Below are 20,946 nucleotides of genomic sequence, written 5' to 3'. Positions count from 1 at the left end.
ACTTACCTTATAATAAAATGTCTTGACTAATGTATGCACAAAAATCAATGTAGCCAGAGCTGCAGATCCGTAGAGAAAATAGGAGACATAATAGTGGGTATACCAGCAAAGAGACTGTCCAATAAAAGAAATAAACATTGCCACAAGAAGGATGCCAGTGATGGTGACAAAGAAACCAAGCATTACAAAGCCAAAAGCAATGGCAAATTCCTTCAGATAATTAATTGCTGGAGGGAAAAAAGAAAAAAGAAATTAAAATCAGAGACATACCGTTCTATTTCTTTTTAGGAAGATTAAAGTAATAAGATGTGGTTCCTAGTAAAATAAAAATGGCAACAAAAACTGCAAAACATTTTTCTTACATGACTAAATTGCAATTTATTGCTCTACATATTTTACCTTTTTGTATTCTAATCACAAGTGTTTCTGATTTGATTTAGTTGCAACACGGCAAGCCTTTTATTCTTTTATGGAAGAAACTGCATCTATACAGTATACAGCAGGTTGTGTCATATTAAAATTAGTAGAAAACTTCATTTTGCTCAATCCCATGGCTCTCAACTCAGTATTTTTCACTTACTCTCTAAGATGCATTTCTATTGATTAACTTTTTTTCTAGACCAGGAAGTATTTCATACATATGCCATCAAAAGCACCAATCAGGGTTGTGAGAGGAGAAAGGCAATAATCATAATAGGACAATGTCTATATATTACTAATTTGAGCAAGTTGTGTCCCCAACTAACTCTAGATACAAAGAGAAGTTCATTAGTCTGCAGATCCTACATTCCTGTGTATGATCTGCATGCTTACAAATTGAACTTCTGTGGATGTATCACTCTGGCCTGTTTCAGAAACTCAGACTATTGTAACTTCAATCATACTCATGTTAAACAAGTGAAAGAAAAAAATGCTTAGTTGATGGAAGGAACATACAGTCATACCTCGTCTTACGAATCTAATTGGTTCCAGGGGGAGGTTCGTAAGACGAAAGGTTCGTAAGACGAAACATTGTTTCCCATAGGAAACAATGTAAAGTCAATTAATCCGTGCAACCAAAAAAAAACCCCGCAAAAAAACTGCTGCCGCCCGGCTGTCACCTTTTAAAACAGCCTGGGGGCTTCCCAGCACCCCCCCAACCCCGAACCCGGAAGTTCGGCAAAAGTTCGGGGTTTGGGAGGGTGCTGGGAAGCCCCCCAGCCCGGCGGTCACCTTTTAAAACAGCCGCGCGGCTTCCCAGCTGTCTCCGAACGCCGAACGCGGAAGTTCGGGTTTGGCGTTCGGCTTCGGGAGACAGCTGGGAAGCCGTGCGGCTGTTTTAAAAGGTCACAGCCGGCCTGGGGGGCTTCCCAGCACCCCCCCGAACCCCGAACTTTTGCCGAACTTCCGGGTTCGGGGGGGTGCTGGGAAGCCCCCCAGCCCGGCTGTGTACTTTTAAAACAGCCGCGTGGCTTCCCAGCTGTCTCTCGAAGCTGAACGCCAAACCCGAACTTCCGCGTTCGGCGTTCGGAGACAGCTGGGAAGCTGCGCGGCTGTTTTAAAAGGTCACCGCCAGGCTGGGGGGCTTCCCAGCACCCCCCCGAACCCCGAACTTTTGCCAAACTTCCGGGTTCGGGGTTCGGGGGGGTGCTGGGAAGCCCCTAGCCCGGCGGTGACCTTTTAAAACAGCCGCACGGCTTCCCAGCTGTCTCCGAACCCCGAACCCGTAAGTTCGGCAAAAGTTTGGGGTTCGGGGGGGTGCTGGGAAGCCCCCCAGCCCGGCTGTGACCTTTTAAAACAGCCGCGCGGCTTCCCAGCTGTCTCCCGAAGCCGAACGCCAAACCCGAACTTCTGCGTTCGGCATTCGGAGACAGCTGGGAAGCCGCGGGGCTGTTTTAAAAGGTCACCGCCGGGCTGGGGGGCTTCCCAGCAACCTCCCAAACCGAACCCGGGGTTCAGAAAAAATTTTCCTCTTCTTACGAACTTTTTTCGAGTTACAAACCGGCGTTCGGGAGGCTGCTGGGAAGCCCCGCCGCCCGGCTGTCACCATTTAAAACAGCCGCGCGGCTTCCCAGCTGTCTCCCGAATGCCGGTTCGTAACTCGAAAAAAGTTCGTAAGAAGAGGCAAAATTTTTCTGAACCCCGGGTTCGTATCACGAGTTGTTCGTAAGACAAGGGGTTCGTATCTTGAGGTACCACAGTATTATCAAAGGTTAAATTGCAACACACAGAGTTAATCTAGCCAACTTTCATAACCCTGTCAAATACTTATATCTGTCAAACATGCAATTAGTTTAGCCATCCTGTTTCTTTTTGTCCAGCCCTGTGTTTTTGACATCTGTTCAATCATAGCAAGAAAGTCCTTGGAATATCTTCCACCACCTCCATCCCATATAATTACACTGGCACAGATGCTGGCTTCAGCCCCCACATTGTCTTCGGATAAGTCCTCCCTCTCCAATGTTTTTCCAAGCAGTCCACATCCTTCCTTTTTCAGTTTCTGCACAAGCTACTTGAAAGTTCCCTCTTAGTTTTCAAATTTTCTTTCTCATTTCCTTCATTTATGCTTAGACTTCTCCAAAGAATCACTTCTGCCTCATACTCTCTCACTTCCTCTTTTTGCCTCTTTTTCCTTTGAGATGTGTCACTGGTTCTTATATGCAGGGGAGTGGGCTCCAAAACCCCAGAATGCCAACTCTACAACCTCACCTGGCCTCTAGAGGATTACACCTACAAATACCCAAGTGCTAGTATACATTATACTTACTACTATACCACTCTCCCCCAAAACTACTACAACTCTTATTCCTCTACTACTTCTTTTTGTGAGCCCTAGTTCTGAAAACAGTAAATCTTCTTTGTACCTTAGGCTGCTTCATAATGTTTTAGTTTCACAAATCTCCAGTTTCAATTGGGAAAATGTGACCATTAAGCCAAGTCCAAAAACCTCAGGGAATTTCTGTGCACTCTGACAAATTAGCAAATCAATAGACACATAGACATAAACAATATCTACATACTATGCAAAAATCAACAAGCCAAAAAAGAAACAAAAAGATCAAAATATCTCCACACCAACAATCAGCATCCAGATGAGCATAGTATGTAGATATTGTTTATGTCTATGTGTCTATTGATGGCTAATTTGTCAGAGTGCACAGAAATTCCCTGAGGTTTTTGGACTTTGCTTAGTCTAGGATGGCCAAGATCAACATCAGACCAACAAGTAAACAGTACCCCAATCAAGGAACTGCCAAACAAGCCAACAATAAATAGCCCAACCAAAGAACTTCTGCCAAAAATATCAGGGAAAGTCATTAGAATTTAAACTGAGACCAAACCCCACTTCTTACCAGCACTGATGATGTTACCAAGTTTTAGGTAATGAAACATGTGCAAGAAAACAAGCAAGCTCGGAGAGCACCAAGGATCCCTCAGATCTTAATGCTGAGGTCCTCAAACTTGGCAACTTTAAGACTGGTGGACTTCAACTCCCAGAATTCTGCAAACTGAAGCCCACAAGTCTTAAAGTTGCCAAGTTTGAGGACCCCAGTTTTAATGGGACAGGGCACCAGCAGCCCAGTTCCTGGACACTTTGCAGACAGTCTGTCTTCTCACAAAGTGTTATCACTACAGATACACTTTGCATTGGATATTTATTTATTTATTTATTGGATTTGTATTCCGCCCCTCTCTGCAGACTTGGGGCGGCTAACAACAATGATAAAAACAGCATGTAGAAATCCAATTAATAAAACAACTAAAAACCCTTATAATAAAATCAAACATACACACAAACATACCATGCATAACTTGTAATGGCCTAGGGGGAAGGAATATCTTAACTCCCCCATGCCTGGCGGCATAAATTAGTCTTGAGTAGTTTACGAATGACAGGGAGGGTGGGGGCAGTTCTAATCTCTGAGGGGAGTTGGTTCCAGAGGGCCGGGGCTGCCACAGAGAAGGCTCTTCCCCTGGGGCCCGCCAAACGACATTGTTTAGTCGACGGGACCTGGAGAAGGCCAACTCTGTGGGACCTTATCGGTCGCTGGGATTCGTGCGGTAGCAGGCGGTTCCGGAGGTAATCTGGTCCCATGCCATGTAGGGCTTTAAAGGTCATGACCAACACTTTGAATTGTGACCGGAAACTGATCGGCAGCCAATGCAAGCCACGGAGTGTTGAAGAAACGTGGGCGAATCTTGGAAGCCCCACGACGGCTCTTGCGGCTGCGTTCTGCACAATCTGAAGTTTCCGAACACTTTTCAAAGGTAGCCCCATGTAAAGAACGTTGCAGTAATCGAACCTCGAGGTGATGAGGGCATGAGCGACTGTGAGCAATGACTCCCTGTCCAAATAGGGCCGCAACTGGTGCACCAGGCGAACCTGGGCAAACGCCCTTCTCGCCACAGCAGAAAGATGATGTTCCAATGTCAGCTGTGGATCGAAGAGGACGCCCAAGTTGCGAACCCTCTCTGAGGGGGTCAGTAGTTTCCCCCACCCCAGGGTAATGGACGGACAGATGGAATTGTCCTTGGGAGGCAAGACCCACAGCCACTCTGTCTTGTCTGGGTTGAGTTTGAGTTTGTTGACACCCATCCAGGCCCTAACAGCTTCCAGGCACCGGCACATCACTTCCACTGCTTCGTTGACTGGATATGGGGTGGAGATATATAACTGGGTATCATCGGCGTATTGATGATACCTCACCCCATGCCCTTGGATGATCTCACCCAGCAATTTCATGTAGATATTAATTAGCAGGGGGGAGAGGACCAACCCCTGAGGCACCCCACAAGGGAGAGACCTAGAGGTCGACCTCTGACCCCCCACTAACACCGACTGCGACCGACCGGAGAGGTAGGAGGAGAACCACTGAAGAACAGTGCCTCCCACTCCCAACCCCTCCAGCCGGCGCAGAAGGATACCATGGTTGATGGTATCGAAAGCCGCTGAGAGGTCAAGAAGCACCAGGACAGAGGATAAGCCCATGTCCCGGACCCGCCAGAGATCATCCATCAATGTGACCAAAGCAGTTTCCGTGCTGTAGCCGGGCCTGAATCCAGACTGCTGAGGACCTAGATAATCGGCTTCTTCCAAGGACCGCTGGAGTTGGAGCGCCACCACCTTCTCAACAACCTTCCCCATGAAGGGAAGGTTGGAGACTGGACGGTAGTTATTAAACACGGTTGGGTCCAGGGAAGGCTTCTTGAGGAGGGGGCACACAAGTGCTTCCTTATAAAGGGCCGGAAAGGACCCCCTCCCCAAGGAGGCGTTGACAATCTCCTGGGCCCAGCTCCGTGTCACCTCTCGGCTGGCCGAAACCAACCAAGAGGGACACGGATCCAGTAGACAGGTGGCGGAACTCACAGCTCCAATGGCCTTGTCCACTTCATCAGGTGTCACCAAGTCAAACTCCTCCCAGACTGATGGACAAAGACGTTTAGCCCCAGTCACCTCGACTGACTCATTGTCAGCTGATACTGCTATGCAATTGGAGTCGAGATCAGCCCGTATCCGAGCGACTTTATCAGCGAAAAACGAGTTAAATTCCTCGGCACTACCCTGTAAGGGCTCCCCAACTCCCCCCTGATTTAGAAGGGAGTGGGTAACCCTAAACAGGGTGGCCGGGCGGGATTCCGCTGATGCAATCAAGGCAGCATGGTACGCGCATCTTGCCGCCTTGAGCGCCACTTTGTAGGTCTTAATAAAAGCTCTTACAAGTGTTCGGTCGGATTCAGACTTACTCTTCCTCTATCGCTTCTCTAGACGTCTCTTCTGGCGTTTCAACTCCCGGAGCTCCTTGTTGAACCATGGAGCTCTACGGGGTCTAGTGCCACAGAGAGGTCGCAAAGGCGCAATTCGGTCGAGAGCCTCTGCTGCAGCCTTGTTCCAGGCCTCAGCAAGAGACTCTGCCGAGCTGTGGACGAGTGAATCTGGTAAAACCCCAAGCGCCCTCTGAAAGCCCTCAGGGTCCATCAGGTGTCTGGGGCGGAACCTCCTAATCGGTTCCACCTCTCTGCGGGGGAGGATTGGAGCCAGGAAATCAAGCCGCAGTAGAAAATGGTCTGACCATGACAAAGGCAATGCTTTTAAGCCCCTTAGTCTCAGACCATTATTCAGTTGCTCCGAGAGGAATATCATATCGGGTGTGTGTCCACCCTCGTGAGTCGGACCCTGAACTACTTGAGTCAGGTCCATGGCTGTCATGGTGGCCATGAACTCTTGTGCCAGTCCAGAGGAACCGCCGAGTGACGGTAGATTGAAGTCCCCCAGGACAATAAGTCCGGGGAACTCCACCGCCAACCCGGCCACCTCCTCGAGCAGCAAAGGCAGGGCTGTTGACACGCAGCTGGGAGGCAGGTACGTGAGTAACAAGCCCACCTGAACCCCTGAATCCAACTTCACAAGGAGTGACTCACAACCCGCAATATCAGGGGCAATTAGTCTACGCAGGCGAAGGTTATCCCTGGCTACAATAACCACTCCCCCCCTTCCCGGGGGTCGAGGTTGATGCCATATCTGAAACCCGGCTGGGCATAATTCCGAGAGAGGAACTCCTCCCTCTGGGCCCAGCCAGGTTTCAATCACACATGCCAGATCTTCCATTTACAAACCTTCACTCCCCACCCACCCCATCCCATGCCATAGCAAACTTCTGTTAACCGGTTTGTTTAGATTCTGTAGCTTGACAAACACTCCTCCCTGTCACATATACATGCTCAGTTTAAGCAATTGAGCCTTTAACAAGGGGACAATTAGCCCCTTGTAGGGTGCATTTATTTGTTATAGTATGACAGGGTTTAATTTTGAACTGGAGGTCAATCTCTGAGCAAAGGCAGCAACAGACACAGAACAGTAGAAGAGGCTTTATGCTTTAGACTTTATACAGATTATTTACAGGAGGAATTTACAACGGGTATAAGTCACAGTTCTGATGTTGGGTCTCCCTACTGGATCTCTCTATCAGCGACCATCCCCCTTTACCTCCTTGATTAGAGAGAAAGAAAAAAAGAAATTGACTGGAATTACTGGAATGTTTGTAGTATCGCTTGACTTTTTTCCATCTCAGCTTAACTCCTTCTGTTTCTCTACAGGGGGAAGAATCTCTCTCAGTGTCTTCTGTCCAGATTTCCTCCAAAACCAGCAGCTTATTCCCTCTGTTTCTCCGAATTCCTATCATTTGCAACCAGGCACACTCCTCCTAGCCCTCCAGGTCTGGGGACTCTGGTTATTTACTTCCTGACTTCTAGGGAAGCAACCCCTGGATTGTTGTTTTCCTCTTGCCAAACAGGAACCAACACTTGCCCTTTAATTTAGTTCTTTGATTTACTCTCCAACTTCTCCATCCTTTTCTCTCCACCATCTCTGGTTACTCTTTTCCCCTCTTTCTCTCCTTTCCTTCTCCCCTTCCCCCCACCTCTAATTTCTGGCTAAATTGGCAACATGTCCCATCAGTCTAGTGACAGCAGAGTTGTCAAAACTAAACTTTATTTTTTCTCTTTTTCCTCAGTCCAATGTCTGGCTCACCTTTGCAAAGCAGTAGCTTTGCCAGGCCCCCAAATCCATATGCCACAATCTGTAAACAAGTTAGCAGATTTAATTTTCCTTTACTTTTAACTCCTGTTTCTAATGTATTTTACTTTCCTACTTCTTTATCTATATTTTATATAACATTGCTTATTCTTAAACAGAACAATATCCCTGGGTAATGTGTGTGTGGGACAAAACATGAAATGAACTTACCTCTTTTTCTTGGCTGCAGAACTTTTTTGCCTATATAAAGCATGGCAACTGACACAATGATGCAATTCATAATGGCACCAACACGAGCTGGATAAGCCAAAATAAACATGCCAAGAAAATCGAAGAAAACAACAGTTCCGTGTCGATACTCCTGAGAGTTGGTTGATATATCTGAGTTCGCTAAGTATTTTAGCACAGCTAAGATATTGTCACCTTGGGGGAAAATAGTATATATTAAGGATCTTCTATTAAGTATATCAGCACATCACTTCATTAATATCATATCATGAAACAATTGGAATTTGATTTTTTTTAAAAATTCTCAAAACAAATAAAAATTGAAAGTAAATGGGCTAGACAAAATTCAATATAATGAGGGCCTGAGTTTTTAAAATATAGTTACATAATCTTAATTTAAATAGAGAAATAATTCAGTACATTGCAGGACCAATAATGATAAAGAAGCAAGTAAAATATAACCAGAGTAAAATTCAAGGTAAAATGTATAAAAGTAAGCTATGATATCTACATTGTTTTTAATAATTAAAATCAATGAACTTTACCTAAACTCCTTCTATATATATGCAAAGCAGAATTAAATTATTTAGTTACATTTATACATAAACTTTTTATTTTCAAAGTGTTGTCTTTAGGACACTGAGATTTTGGGCCTATTCATTTCAATTTTTGTTAAGAGGAACAATATTTTAATATTACTTTGTCATTGAAAGTCACGCAAAACTGCAAATACTAACCTGCTCTCTGAATAGAATCTGTCAAAATTCGATCCACTGTGTCATATTTTGTATGATAGATGTAACCATTTTCAATGAAAGCCAGGTCTATTCCTGTCAGTATAATTAAATTAAATCAAATTAAATCATAATATATTTAATATAACTTTGTAATATAATTTACAAAGTATTCCTAGCTAAATGTAATTATTTGAATTAATTATTTAAGTATTTGACAGGTAAGGTTAAATGAACTAAGAAGAGCCATGGTGGTGCAGTGGTTAGAATGCAGTACTGCAAGCTACTTCTGCTGACTGCCCGCTACCAGCACTTGGCAGTTAGAATCTCACAAGGGTCAAGGTTGACTCAGTCTTCTATCCTTCGGAGGTTGGTAAAATGAGGACCCAGATTGTTGGAGGCAATATGCTGACTCTGTAAACCACTTAGAGAGGGCTGTAAAGCACTGTAAAGTATATACAGTAAGTAAGTGCTTTTGCTATGGAATTTTCTACTAAACAGTCGTATTTCAATATTTATTTACAGCATCATAATTTTGATGATATGCTTATTATTTATGCTTTTCTTTCTTTCTTTCTCATATGGTGGATTCAGAAAATATTTCAGAAAAATATTAATAAACGGTTATTTTATTACTCTGGTTAGTAAACTGACAATGCAGAATGCAGTACTGCAGGTAAACTCTGCCCAGAGCCTGGAGTTTGATTCTGATGGGGCTCAAAACTGACTTAGCCTTTCATCCTTCTGAGGTCGGTAAAATGAGGTATATTAAGAGGCAATATGTTGATATCGTAAAGTGTTCAGAGAGTGCTATAAAGCACTATGGTGTGGTATACAGGTCTATGTGCTATTGTTATTGCTAAACCAACATTAACTCAGAATTCAATTCAATTCAATTCATTAGATTTGTATGCCGCCCCTCTCCGTAGACTCAGGGCGGCTCACAACAGTAATAACACAGTATATAACAAATCTAATAATTAAAAGTCACTAAAAACCCCTTAATAAAAGAAAACATACACACAACATACCATGCATTAACTGTATAGGCCCGGGGGAGATGTCTCAGTTCCCCCATGCCTGGTGGCAGAGGTGGGTTTTAAGAAGTGTACGAAAGACAAGGAGGGTGGGGGCAATTCTAATCTCCGGGGAGAGCTGGTTCCAGAGAGTCGGGGCCGCCACAGAGAAGGCTCTTCCCCTGGGACCAGACAGACTACATTGTTTAGTCGACGGGACCCGGAGAAGGCCAACTCTGTAGGACCTAACCAGTCGCTGGGACTCATGTGGCAGAAGGCAGTCTCGGAGATATTCTGGCCCAATGTCATGAAGGGCTTTATAGGTCATAACCAACACTTTGAATTGTGACCGGAAACTGATTGGCAACCAATGCAGACTGCGGAGTGTTGGTGTGACATGGGCATACCTAGGGAAGCCCATGATTGCTCTCGCAGCTGCATTTTGCACGATCTGAAGTTTCCGATGTAGAGAGCGTTACAGTAGTCAAACCTCGAGGTGATGAGGGCATGAGTGACTGTGAGAGTGACTCCTGGTCCAAATAGGGCCACAACTGGTGCACCAGGCGAACCTGGGCAAACGCCGCCCCCCCCCCGCCACAGCCGAAAGATTCAATTTAATTCAATTCAATTTATTAGATTTGTATGCCGCCCCCTCCGAAGACTCAGGGCGGCTCACAATAATAATAAAAACAGTATAACAATGGAACAAATCCAATAATAAAATTATATTAAGATCATTTTCTAGTGTTAGCTGTGGATCGAGGAGGACGCCCAAGTTGCGAACCCTCTCTGAGGGGATCAATAATTCTCCCCCCAGGGTGATGGACGGACAGATGGGATTGTCCTTGGGAGGCAAAACCCACAGCCACTCCGTCTTATCAGGGTTGAGTTTGAGTCTGTTGACACCCATCCAGACCCTAACAGCCTCCAGGCACCGGCACATCACTTCCACTGCTTCGCTAACTGGACATGGGTTGGTGATGTAAAGCTGGGTATCATCAGCATACTGATGATACCTCACCCCATGCCCTTGGATGATCTCACCCAGTGGTTTCATGTAGATATTAAATAGCAGGGGAGGAGAGGACCAACCCGAGGCACCCCATAAGGGAACAACCTAAACCTAGAGGTCGACCTCTGACCCCCCAATAACACTGACTGCGACCGGCCGGAGAGGTAGGAGGTGAACCACTGAAGAACAGTGCCTCCCACTCCCAACCCCCCAGCCAGCGCAAAAGGATACTGTGGTCGATGGTATCGAAAGCCGCTGAGAGGTTGAGAAGCACCAGGACAGAGGATAAACCCCTGTCCCGGGCCCGCCAGAGATCATCCATCATGGGCTGCGCTGGCCCAGCCATAATGGGGAACAAGGGAGGTTTTCCCTGTACAACACAGTATTATTAATAAAACCATTGTCTTTGTAATCCCACCTTCAATACCTTACCACTTCTTTGGCTCAAAAAATCTGCAATGTACATATCAACATTATACATGAACATCATTGGACAACTCGGTATCACAAGCTTTTCCTTGGTGTTATTGTCTTGACAATCCTATCTATGTTTTCATTGTCCTTCAATGTATAGGCCCAAAAGCTGATCTTATTAAGCCTATCTAACACACCTGGAACATTGCCAAAATCTCGGTAAATACGGAAATCTGTGTCTGCAGGGATGACACCACTCTGAAACACCTCTTGAGCCACGATGCAACCAAAAGGGTGCTTAGCAGCAGAGATGTATGCTTGTACCAGCCAAGGGTTTTCAGGTCCTGTAAGAATTAAGAGAACTATGAAATAAAAATAAATTTTAATTTATTGTTCTATATTTTAATTTGTGCTTTGCCATAAGCAAAACACATGGCTTTGATTCTAAATATGATTACAAAAACAAATTCACAGGAATTTTATATTCCTCTTTGAAAATTTTAAATTAATGAGGAAAACCTCATTAATCACAAACTTATCTTAATACAGATTTACTAAAGACAAAAATGACCCAGACATAAACAAATTGAGAAAATATTATTTGGGACACACGAAAAATTAATTAAGAAATTTTATTGTTGCTTGATAATCAATAAATTAGATACAACAAAAACAAAAGCAAACATAGAAAAATGGACTTTACATTTTAACCAGGAAATAAAACCTGAGGAATGACAATCTATTTGGAACAGGAATTTTAAACTAACCTTAGCAACAGCATATAAGGAAAATTGGCTAAAAATGTATTAGATGGCATACAACCCCTGCTAAACTATCTAAGATAGATAAAAATAAATCCCCTATCTGTTGGAAATGTAAAAAAACATATGGATCGTATTACCACCTATGGTGGGAATGCGAGAAGACACAAATTTATTGGGATAAAATAGGTAATTGGCTTGATGGTATATTAGATATAAAAGTGGAAAAAATTCCGGAATGCTTCCTCTTAGGAATTATATGCCAACATCTTAACAAAAACCAGTTATATTTGGTGATCCACATTACAACTGCTGCCAGAATAGCCTTTGCACAAATGTGGAAAAATGAGGGAATTCCACAGGAAGATCAGATTTTGGAAAAAATTATATATTGTGCAGAAATGGTAAAACTTACATTAGAATTAAGAAATAATGAAGAGTCTTTATTCTAGAATTGTTGGGACTTATTTTACTGTTGGATTGAAAGAAAAAGGCCAAGCCGTCATAACATACTTAACTGCTAAAGGATAAAAGAAAATTACCTAATGACAAATTTTAATATGTAAAGGAGATTAAGAGTGTTATCTTTTTTTCTTTTTCTTTCTTTTGTATACTTTTTGTTAATTTTGCTATTAATAGTACCAAATAGCATTCATAATTATTAAGCTATTCAAATTAGGCCATACACAAACTTAGTTCATATTATAATACAGATGTGTCGCGCACTCACCCATTTTTGGTGAGTTTTCACTTTGTATGTCTATGTTACATTTGTAATACTTGTATATATATGTAAATAAAAATTTCTTTTAAAAATACATATCCCAGATTAGTTATATGCAAAGAACATCACTAATAAGTTTATCTGTGGGATAAACTCGGGAATACCAACATGAATCGTTGTCTCCTTTGTGTGATCAAAAATTCATATGCCAACTCATTCCTCAGTTAGATACAATAACCAAGTTCTGCTTTCAGAAGCGATATTCATTAAAAGGTGTCAGGAATCTATTTTGGGCCCTACTTCTTCAATTCTGTGACCAAGACAGTCACTAACACAGATTGTTACACCCCCAAAATAATAATAGATGGTTAGAATTGGCATTTTAGGTTGTGTGGGTGAGCAAGCGATAGGCCTTATCTTTTGCCCATCCATACAACTTAGAATGCCAATGAGCTCTGCAAACTGAATAGGCTGGTAGATAATTTCCAAAAACTGAAAGTCATGACATTTGCTAAAAGAGCCAAAGTCCAAAATGAATATAGAGTGGAATTCAACTGAACCCAATTAAATTTAGTCATTTTTTTCATCCCACAGAAAACTGCAGCAGTCATTAAAATGTCTTTTTACTAACAATGAATTAGTACCAGCTGTCTTAAAACTCCAACAAGGTGACTTGACACACATGTTGTATGCCATTTAGATGCCGTTTAGATAAGGAAGAATCTTTCCTATATAAATTTCTGCAGTAAGCAACCAAATACTTGCCACAACCAGATAGGTTTCTAATCCCTTTCTTAGGTTATAAACTGCCTTAAGCTGAGATCAGTATATGGAGGTTGATGTTAAAGTTCAGCTTAAGCTCCAGCTCTTTCATGTTTAATTCCATTACATTATTAACAGGCTGCAGGAATGTTATACAACAAAAATGAATGTCATGTCGGTTCTCACAGACTGATGTAGTCCTGGGATTCCACCATGCCAAACATATATTTGTGCAGAGACTAAACAGTACTGACTTCCAGATGAAAATAAACATTTAGCTCTGAGAAGCAGAACCTGGGCCACAAAGTGCTTCTGGTAAGAGCCCAGTTCTCTCTCCTCACTTACATTTCACACTTTTCAAAACACATTTACACTCAGAAATACCCACTGTATTTAAACTAATTACTAAATATGTCAATGAAAATTTATAAATCTATTTATAAAAGCAATAAAATCCACTTTTAATTTACCTTTATTGCAGTAATCTATTCTTTAAAGGGGCACAATAAAGGTTTTGTGGTAGCAATGGGACATTTTTACAATGAAGAATTATTTAACAATTAGCCAGACCTAAAAACCCAATAAAAAGTACATCTAACAGCAAGTAACGAAAACAAAATAATTGTTTATCAGAAATGAAAATTTTATTGTGATCTCCAACTGAAAAACGTAGGCATTGTGATTTTGAAATGAAATTGACACAAAACATACATGAACGGTATTAAAAAAAATCTTACCAGTCTGAAACACAAGTTCTTTCCCTCCTACTCCAGCAGCCTCCAGATTAATAAATGCTTTCACTGATTTGGCCCATGGGTGTTGTGTAATGAAGCCATGACTAGCCTTGATTTAAACAGTAAAGACAATGGACAGATTATATATATATATACATACATAAAATAAATGATATAACAATTCACTAATAGATGTTAAACAACTTTTTCATAGTCCGAGAAGAGAATGTGCACATTTAAAATATTGAGTAATCTAAATGACATAAATAGCAATAGCAATAACATAAGACATAGCCAATTTATGTATTTTCAAGATGTTCTGATTTTCTTCTTCCACAGGAACAGCTTGTTAGAACAGTTTTCCTAACTCAAAGAGGGCAGGACCATTTGAAACAAGCACTGTCAATTCCTTAGGCATTGTACAGCAAACTATTATTTTCTTAATTGCAACAGTGTTTTCATAAAACACATGTCCACACATGTGCGCATAATCAAGAGTAAGAACTCAGTTTCACTGACATGATGGGAAAGAAAGAAAAATTCTTACTTTTATTCAAGTATCTGTCAAATTCTTCAGTTTTATACACCTTCATAGCAATTTTAGTTTCATATTAAAGAATAAACTCTCTAATTTTGCTCATATTAAAGTATTAAGAATCAGTACTTTCTTACCTGTAAGATACTTTCCTCAGCCCCATTAAACAAAAATATAACAGATTGTTGCAAAGGTTCAGATGATTTTGAAAGTGTGTGCAATATTTCAAGCATTACAGAACAGCTGATAGCATCATCACTGGCACCTTAAAATGATAAAATATATAACACACTAATTTCCTGAGGCTGAAACATAATTAAAGAACATTTTAAAAGATCATATCATATAGAAGGCTGAATGAACTATCTCCAAATTGTCAGGATTGATGGGAAACTGAATATTTCAGAAAATAATAAAATAATATGGGAATATGCACAACAGGTCGACACTTTTATATACTTTCCTGTCCATAAAATATAAGCCATTTAATATAAAGTTTAAGGTTTATTGTTCATTACAAACTGGAACTGAATTGTATAATTCAACATTGCCAACTTTACCATTACAAAATTACTGAATCATTCAGGAAGAATAATAGTAAAAAAAAGAAAACCCATGACTTGCAAAGACTTGCAGCATTGTTATTCTGTGAAACATACCCAGTTGGAATGTTCTATAGGAGAAATTGTGCCGAGGTTCAATAGTTTTTGAGTTATCAAGATAAATTCATAAATATTTGCAAGAATTTAATTAAATGATTAAGTTATATTTGTTTTTAAGCAATATAAATTTAATTTAACAAAATAATATACTGTTCATAAAAACAGCATGGAATTTTAAATGAATGCTTAAACATTTGTTTAAGAATAGAACAGATATATTCCAGTGTCCTGTAACTGTCTTTGATGAATAGAAACACAATGGAATTTAAAATAATTCAACAATTATTAAATGTACGAAACATTTATTGTAATGAATTAATAAATAATTACCTCTGGGAATTAAACAAATAAATTATGAAGTGCAATTAAACTTCATTTTTAAACAGTGAAACAATAATTTTCTGTGAAACATAATTTTTCCTGTAAAATACTTTGATCTATTTACCTGAAGTATTTGGTAAAGAGTCAAAGTGACAATTCAACATCACAGCATGTTTAGCTCCTCTTCTGGGTTCCAGTTTAACAGCAATATTAGTAATATTGTCATAATAACTGGTGAATCCTCCAAGAAAGTTAATACTGAAAGTGCCTGTTGGCCTCTGTATATCTACTGAGATTGTATGGGCATGATTGCTTTTAAGTTCAATAGCTTTAACTTGTTTTAAGAGGTAGTCAACAGTGAAAATTTCATTTTCTGGACTTCCAACAATTCTCGGACCAATTGCAGTAATATTTTCTAAATATTTCCTGTGGGACATATAAAATAAAATGTAAGAAAATTATTATAAAACATTTCATAATCACTCCATTACAAAATTTAGGTTCCATTATTATAGAAACAAAAATTTACCTACTTTTTGCTACCAAGAGCAGTTAGGATTTTTTTCTACATTTATTGCGCATTGTCAATTTTGAAAGATTCAATTCAAGGTTCAACAATTTATATCCATTTAAACTATTTTGGAGTCCTACCAGTTGAAAATCACTGATTTAAAACACAACAATCTATAAATATGGGTGAAATGTACAGCTCTTACAAATTCTGAGTCAAGTATCAAATTGATTGGTATGTGCAATGAAATAATTCTAATAACCTTTTCATGATTTGTAGGTCATGAGGTTCATATGTAACATTCTATTACCTACAAGAAAAATTGTAGACGACTTCAGTACTGCAACATACTGTTCATATGCCTATATGTGACTTGCTGATTTCTGTGCCTCAGATTTATACATAAGAATAAAGTCACACTATTGAGAAAACCTACATACCTGTACTTTTATTACATTATCATAAAATACTACCACAATTCCTTCAATATGCACAATATTACATACGTGGACTTACTGTATATAATACAAAATCAATCTGGAATATAATTCAGGTTCAAATTATTCTAAAGTGAAGGAAAAGTAGGAAAGTTTTTTCTAATGTTATTAGACTATTTTCCTTGATAAATGAACATGAAACCTGGAACTTGCAGATGTTTTTAAACAGAAATTGAGAGGTCTTGCTCTTCTTATAGCAGTATCAGGTAGAATTCGACCGGTTCGGACTGGAGTGCGGAGACCGGTAGCAGCAATTTGAAGTGGTTCGCTGAACTGGTACAAACCATCCCTGTTTGCCCCCACCCACTCCTGCCCACTCGCCTGCTCACCCCTTCAGCTCTGTGTGTATACCGAGATGAAGAAGACCTGGCCGAACTTTTCTTCCTCCTTCCCGAGTGAAGGGAAGGGAGCCTGCTTGGAAGGGAACTGCAGTAGCCTGCCTGTCCCTTTAAGGTACATTGATGCCCCAGGAGGGAGGGGGCCAGGGGGGCCATGGAAGGAGAAAAATTCAGCTTCTTTCTGCTACAGCATTCACCATTAAATACTACAGCAGAGAGAATCTGAACTTTTCTCCCTCCATTCACAGTGGAACTGCTGCAGTCTGTCCCTTTAAGGTACTTTGATAAGGGAAGTAGCCAGGTTGAACACTAGAAGACTTGGCCAAACTTTTATTGGTTATGTGAGTGTGACTTGATGGGAGTGGCTTGGTGGGGTGCTGCCGCCCCCACCTTGTGAGTTATGTTAAGTTGGCCATGCCCACTCAGTCACGACACAATCCACCAAGCCACAACCATAGAACTGGTAGGGGGGAAATGTGACTGTCATCCCTGTATAAGTGTAGTCTGCAATCTATCTATATACAATATAACAGGACTATGTATGTTTTGAATATTATTTGGAAGGGCTTCATATAAGTACAGAATCTCCCTAATCAAAGTGGCCTTTTTTTCCCCTCAGGAGAAGGCAATGCTGGGAAGTGAAAGAAATTAAGAGGGTAAGCAGGAGCAAGATGGATTGACTCAGTTACCATGGCAATGGAAACAATGGGAACTGGAAGATCGGAAGAACCAGATTAGGAAGAAAGTTTATCCACGTAGTTACTAAGATTTGATAGCACCTTGATGACACATAATTTATCAACTTTTTTTCATAAAAATTTGCATAGAAATTTGAGAAAAATGACTACTTAATATTTGCTGCCAATATTTAACTTTTTGTCTTTTCCCTGTACTAAAAGGACCTTTTTTTAGTGGATCCCAGCTGTTTTCTGCTTATGATGGCAAACCTTTTTTCCCTTGGGTGCTGAAAGCATATGTGCATGTGCTGTCGCGAATGTGCGAGTGCCCACACCCATAACTCAATGCCTAGGGACGGTGAAAATGGCCTCTCCCACCCACCCCCGGAGGCCCTCTGGGCATAGTTCCCTCTAAGCTGAGCAGTGAGCAATCGCTCACTTAAAAATCATCATCAACTCAGAGTTTTCCAAACCTGCCCAGAAGCCGAGAGGGAAAGAGTGAGAGGGAAGGAGAGAGAGAGGAAGAGAGGAAGAGAGAGAAACAGATAGAAAAAAGAGAGGAAGGAAAAGAGAAAGAAAAAGAATGGGAGTAAGGAAGAGAGAAAGAAAATCAAAATCTAGTTTGAAACTAGCTCAACTATTTAAGTGGCATTTTGATATTGATAGAGTTGCCCTACTATGAGCTCACTGTTATAGACACACAGTACAGTATTTTATGTTGAAATTCTCTGAGGCAAAACAGGGTGGGTTTTTTTTATTTATTTGTTTGTTTATTTGTTTGTTTATTTATTTGTTTATTTATTTGTATGTTTATTTATTATTTCTGTGCCGCCCAGCCCCGAAGGGACTGCCGCTCAGACACTATACTTTCCCCCCCCCAAAAAAAATTAGAGGGAACACTGTCTCTGGGAGCCTGAAATAACCCATTTCCCAGCCTCTGGTAAGTCCGGCAGGCCCGTTTTTCGCCCTCTCCTAGGGCAAAAAGTCTCTGGAGCCTGGAGAAGGCAAAAATGCCCTTCCCCACCCCCGAGGACGCTCTGGAAGCCAAAAATGCCCTCCCAGAGCCTCCTAGTGATCCGAAAATTAGCTGGCTGGCACTCACATGCACATTGGAACTAAGCTAGGGTAACGGTTCACGTACCAGCAGATATGGCTCCACGTGTCACCTGTGGCACCTGTGCATAGGCTCACTATCACTGGTCTTCATGGTTTCCATATCAAAAGAAGGGTTGCACAATTTAGACCAAAGGGCTAAATAAACCTCAAATGATCCATACAAAAGTAAACATTGGGTAAGGTGGTATAAAAATCTACAAAAGGCTAACATTCACGCAGAGTGATTCATTATTGGTGTGGTTATTCTTCCCATTATTCAGATCACTGCGGGAAAGAGAAAGCTATTCAATATGCAACTTGCTTGATGTATGACTCGGTTCACTCCAAATCAAACATGTTCACCTATATGGTGAAGTACTGCTTATTCTCTAAATACTGAAAGAAACTCTATTTCTTTTCATTATGCTCATTTTGGCTTCTACAAATGCTCCATGCAAAGTGATACAGATTGACTGATCTTACTTCTCTTCAAGTTCTCTCTGCACATGCAATAGCCCTGAGGGGAAATCAGCAAGGATTGCTCAAATGAGAATTGTCTAATATCTGAGTATCCATTGGGACTGAGGGAGTGTAATAAATTGTATTAAAAGTTGAGTAAATAAATTGAATAAATACATTACATAGATAAATTGCATATATAAATAAATCTCACGTACAAACTCTTCAATCTCAAGAGAGAAATGTTTGGTTCTGAGCAGCAAATTATTTATATACTCTTTAGATATATTTATTTATATACTCTGTTTTCCAAAAAATATTTTCCATCTATCTATCTCTGTCTGTCTGTCTGTCTATCTATCCATCTATCTATCCATCCATCTATCGGTATGCAAAGGGATTTCCCATCATTTCATTCCTAGAAGTCTTAGACAAACTGGACTGAAGGAGAGTGACTGTCCCACATTCATCCTGTGAGTTTCTATGGCTGAACCTTGCCCTTCTTATTCCTGGTTTGTTCACACCACAGCCCAAATAGAAAATACAATTAATTTTTCAAAGGAGCATAAAGAAAAAGATGGCTTTTCTTGAAATCAAAGTAGTAACCAAAAGGCTTTTATCGCCAGCCCGTTAATGTTACTGCAGACTAGATCAGAAAACAGAGCAAGGATTCCACAAATGGCATTTTACTATTGTAGGGTAGAATAAAAACGAATATTTTAAACCCTGTCAATTTTCCTTCTGCCCCCCCCCCCCTTATACCAAACAGACACAAAGTAGTGTTCTTTCACATTTGTTTTTCATATTTTCTCCCTTCTGAGAGTTGAGTTGTCACTTATTTTGCCATACATGGAATGATATGTATGGGTTTTAAATTGTTTTAATGTTTTGGATGTTTTTAATATTTAATTCTGCTGTTAAGCTGCCCAGAGTCCTTTGGAGATGGGCGGTATATAAATTTAATAAAATAGATAGATAGACAGACAGACAGACAGATGAAAGGACGAAAGGATGAATGAATGTCACTGCAAACCAGATCAGAAAACAGAGCAAGGAATCCACAAATGGCATTTTACTATTGTAGGGTAGAATAAAAAAAATATATTTTAAAAGCCTTGCCAATTTTCCTTCTGCCCCCTTATACCAAGCAGACACAAAGCAACGTTATTTCAAATTTGTTTCTCACATCTTCTCCCTTCCCAGGCCTGAGTTGTCTCTTATTTTGCTATACATGGAATGATACGTATGGGTTTTTAATTGTTTTTAATGTTTTAGATGTTTTTAATATTTTATTCTGCTATTATGCTGCCCGGAGTCCTTTGGAGTTGGGCAGCATATACATTTAAAAAAGAACAGACAGACAGACAGACAGACAGACAGACAGACAGACAGACAGACAGACAGACAGGTGGATGTATGTTCTTGCATCTCTTCCTTAAAAAGGTTATCTACACATCCCAACCTGGAATGTCAGAGGCCACTTTCTTTTACATACACCATAGACAAGATGTAAAAGCTACAAGGGGAGGTGAAATAAAAACCAAAAGTAAGTAGAAGCCTCCTCTCTTTTCTTAATGGGTTTCCTGAAGGACTCTTCTGAAATCTAATTTCCTCCAACGATCAACCAGCAAAGTTTCACTTTAGCAAAATAAAAAATAAAAAAATGGAAAAATAGGAACACCCTCGTGAACGTTTGCATTTGGAAGCAACACTCCATTCATTTTGACAGACAAATGAAGGGAAAAACACCCCCAAAAGCCACAACCGATAAATCAACACACAAAGAAGTGAGGGCCGGGGGTAGTGATGGTAGAGAGAAGGCGATGGTTAAAATCCGGTCTTTTGACAACAAGAACACAAGGTTTTCCCCAGAGGAGTTCTAATAACACGGCTTCGTTCTTTCTCTCACAGGTGCGGCCTATAACAGGAGTTGAAATGTGGCAGCCTACCTAA

General features: G+C 40.7%; 1 protein-coding gene across 1 annotated transcript in view; it reads right to left on the bottom strand.

The window, feature by feature from the left end:
* ERMP1 (endoplasmic reticulum metallopeptidase 1) overlaps positions 1-20,946 on the bottom strand; it is a 37,930-nt gene that overhangs the window by 15,115 nt on the left and 1,869 nt on the right. The window contains exons 2-8 of the mRNA XM_070742577.1: positions 15,541-15,842; positions 14,571-14,698; positions 13,902-14,007; positions 11,115-11,261; positions 8,479-8,571; positions 7,724-7,936; positions 7-227 (exon numbers count right to left, since the gene is read on the bottom strand). Coding sequence (XP_070598678.1) covers positions 7-227; positions 7,724-7,936; positions 8,479-8,571; positions 11,115-11,261; positions 13,902-14,007; positions 14,571-14,698; positions 15,541-15,842 — 1,210 coding nt within the window. The remainder of the gene's footprint in view (positions 1-6; positions 228-7,723; positions 7,937-8,478; positions 8,572-11,114; positions 11,262-13,901; positions 14,008-14,570; positions 14,699-15,540; positions 15,843-20,946) is intronic.

Source organism: Erythrolamprus reginae, chromosome 2 (genome assembly GCF_031021105.1).
Source record: "Erythrolamprus reginae isolate rEryReg1 chromosome 2, rEryReg1.hap1, whole genome shotgun sequence".
Taxonomy (NCBI): domain Eukaryota; kingdom Metazoa; phylum Chordata; class Lepidosauria; order Squamata; family Dipsadidae; genus Erythrolamprus; species Erythrolamprus reginae.
This window is presented reverse-complemented; position numbering and strand designations above follow the sequence as displayed.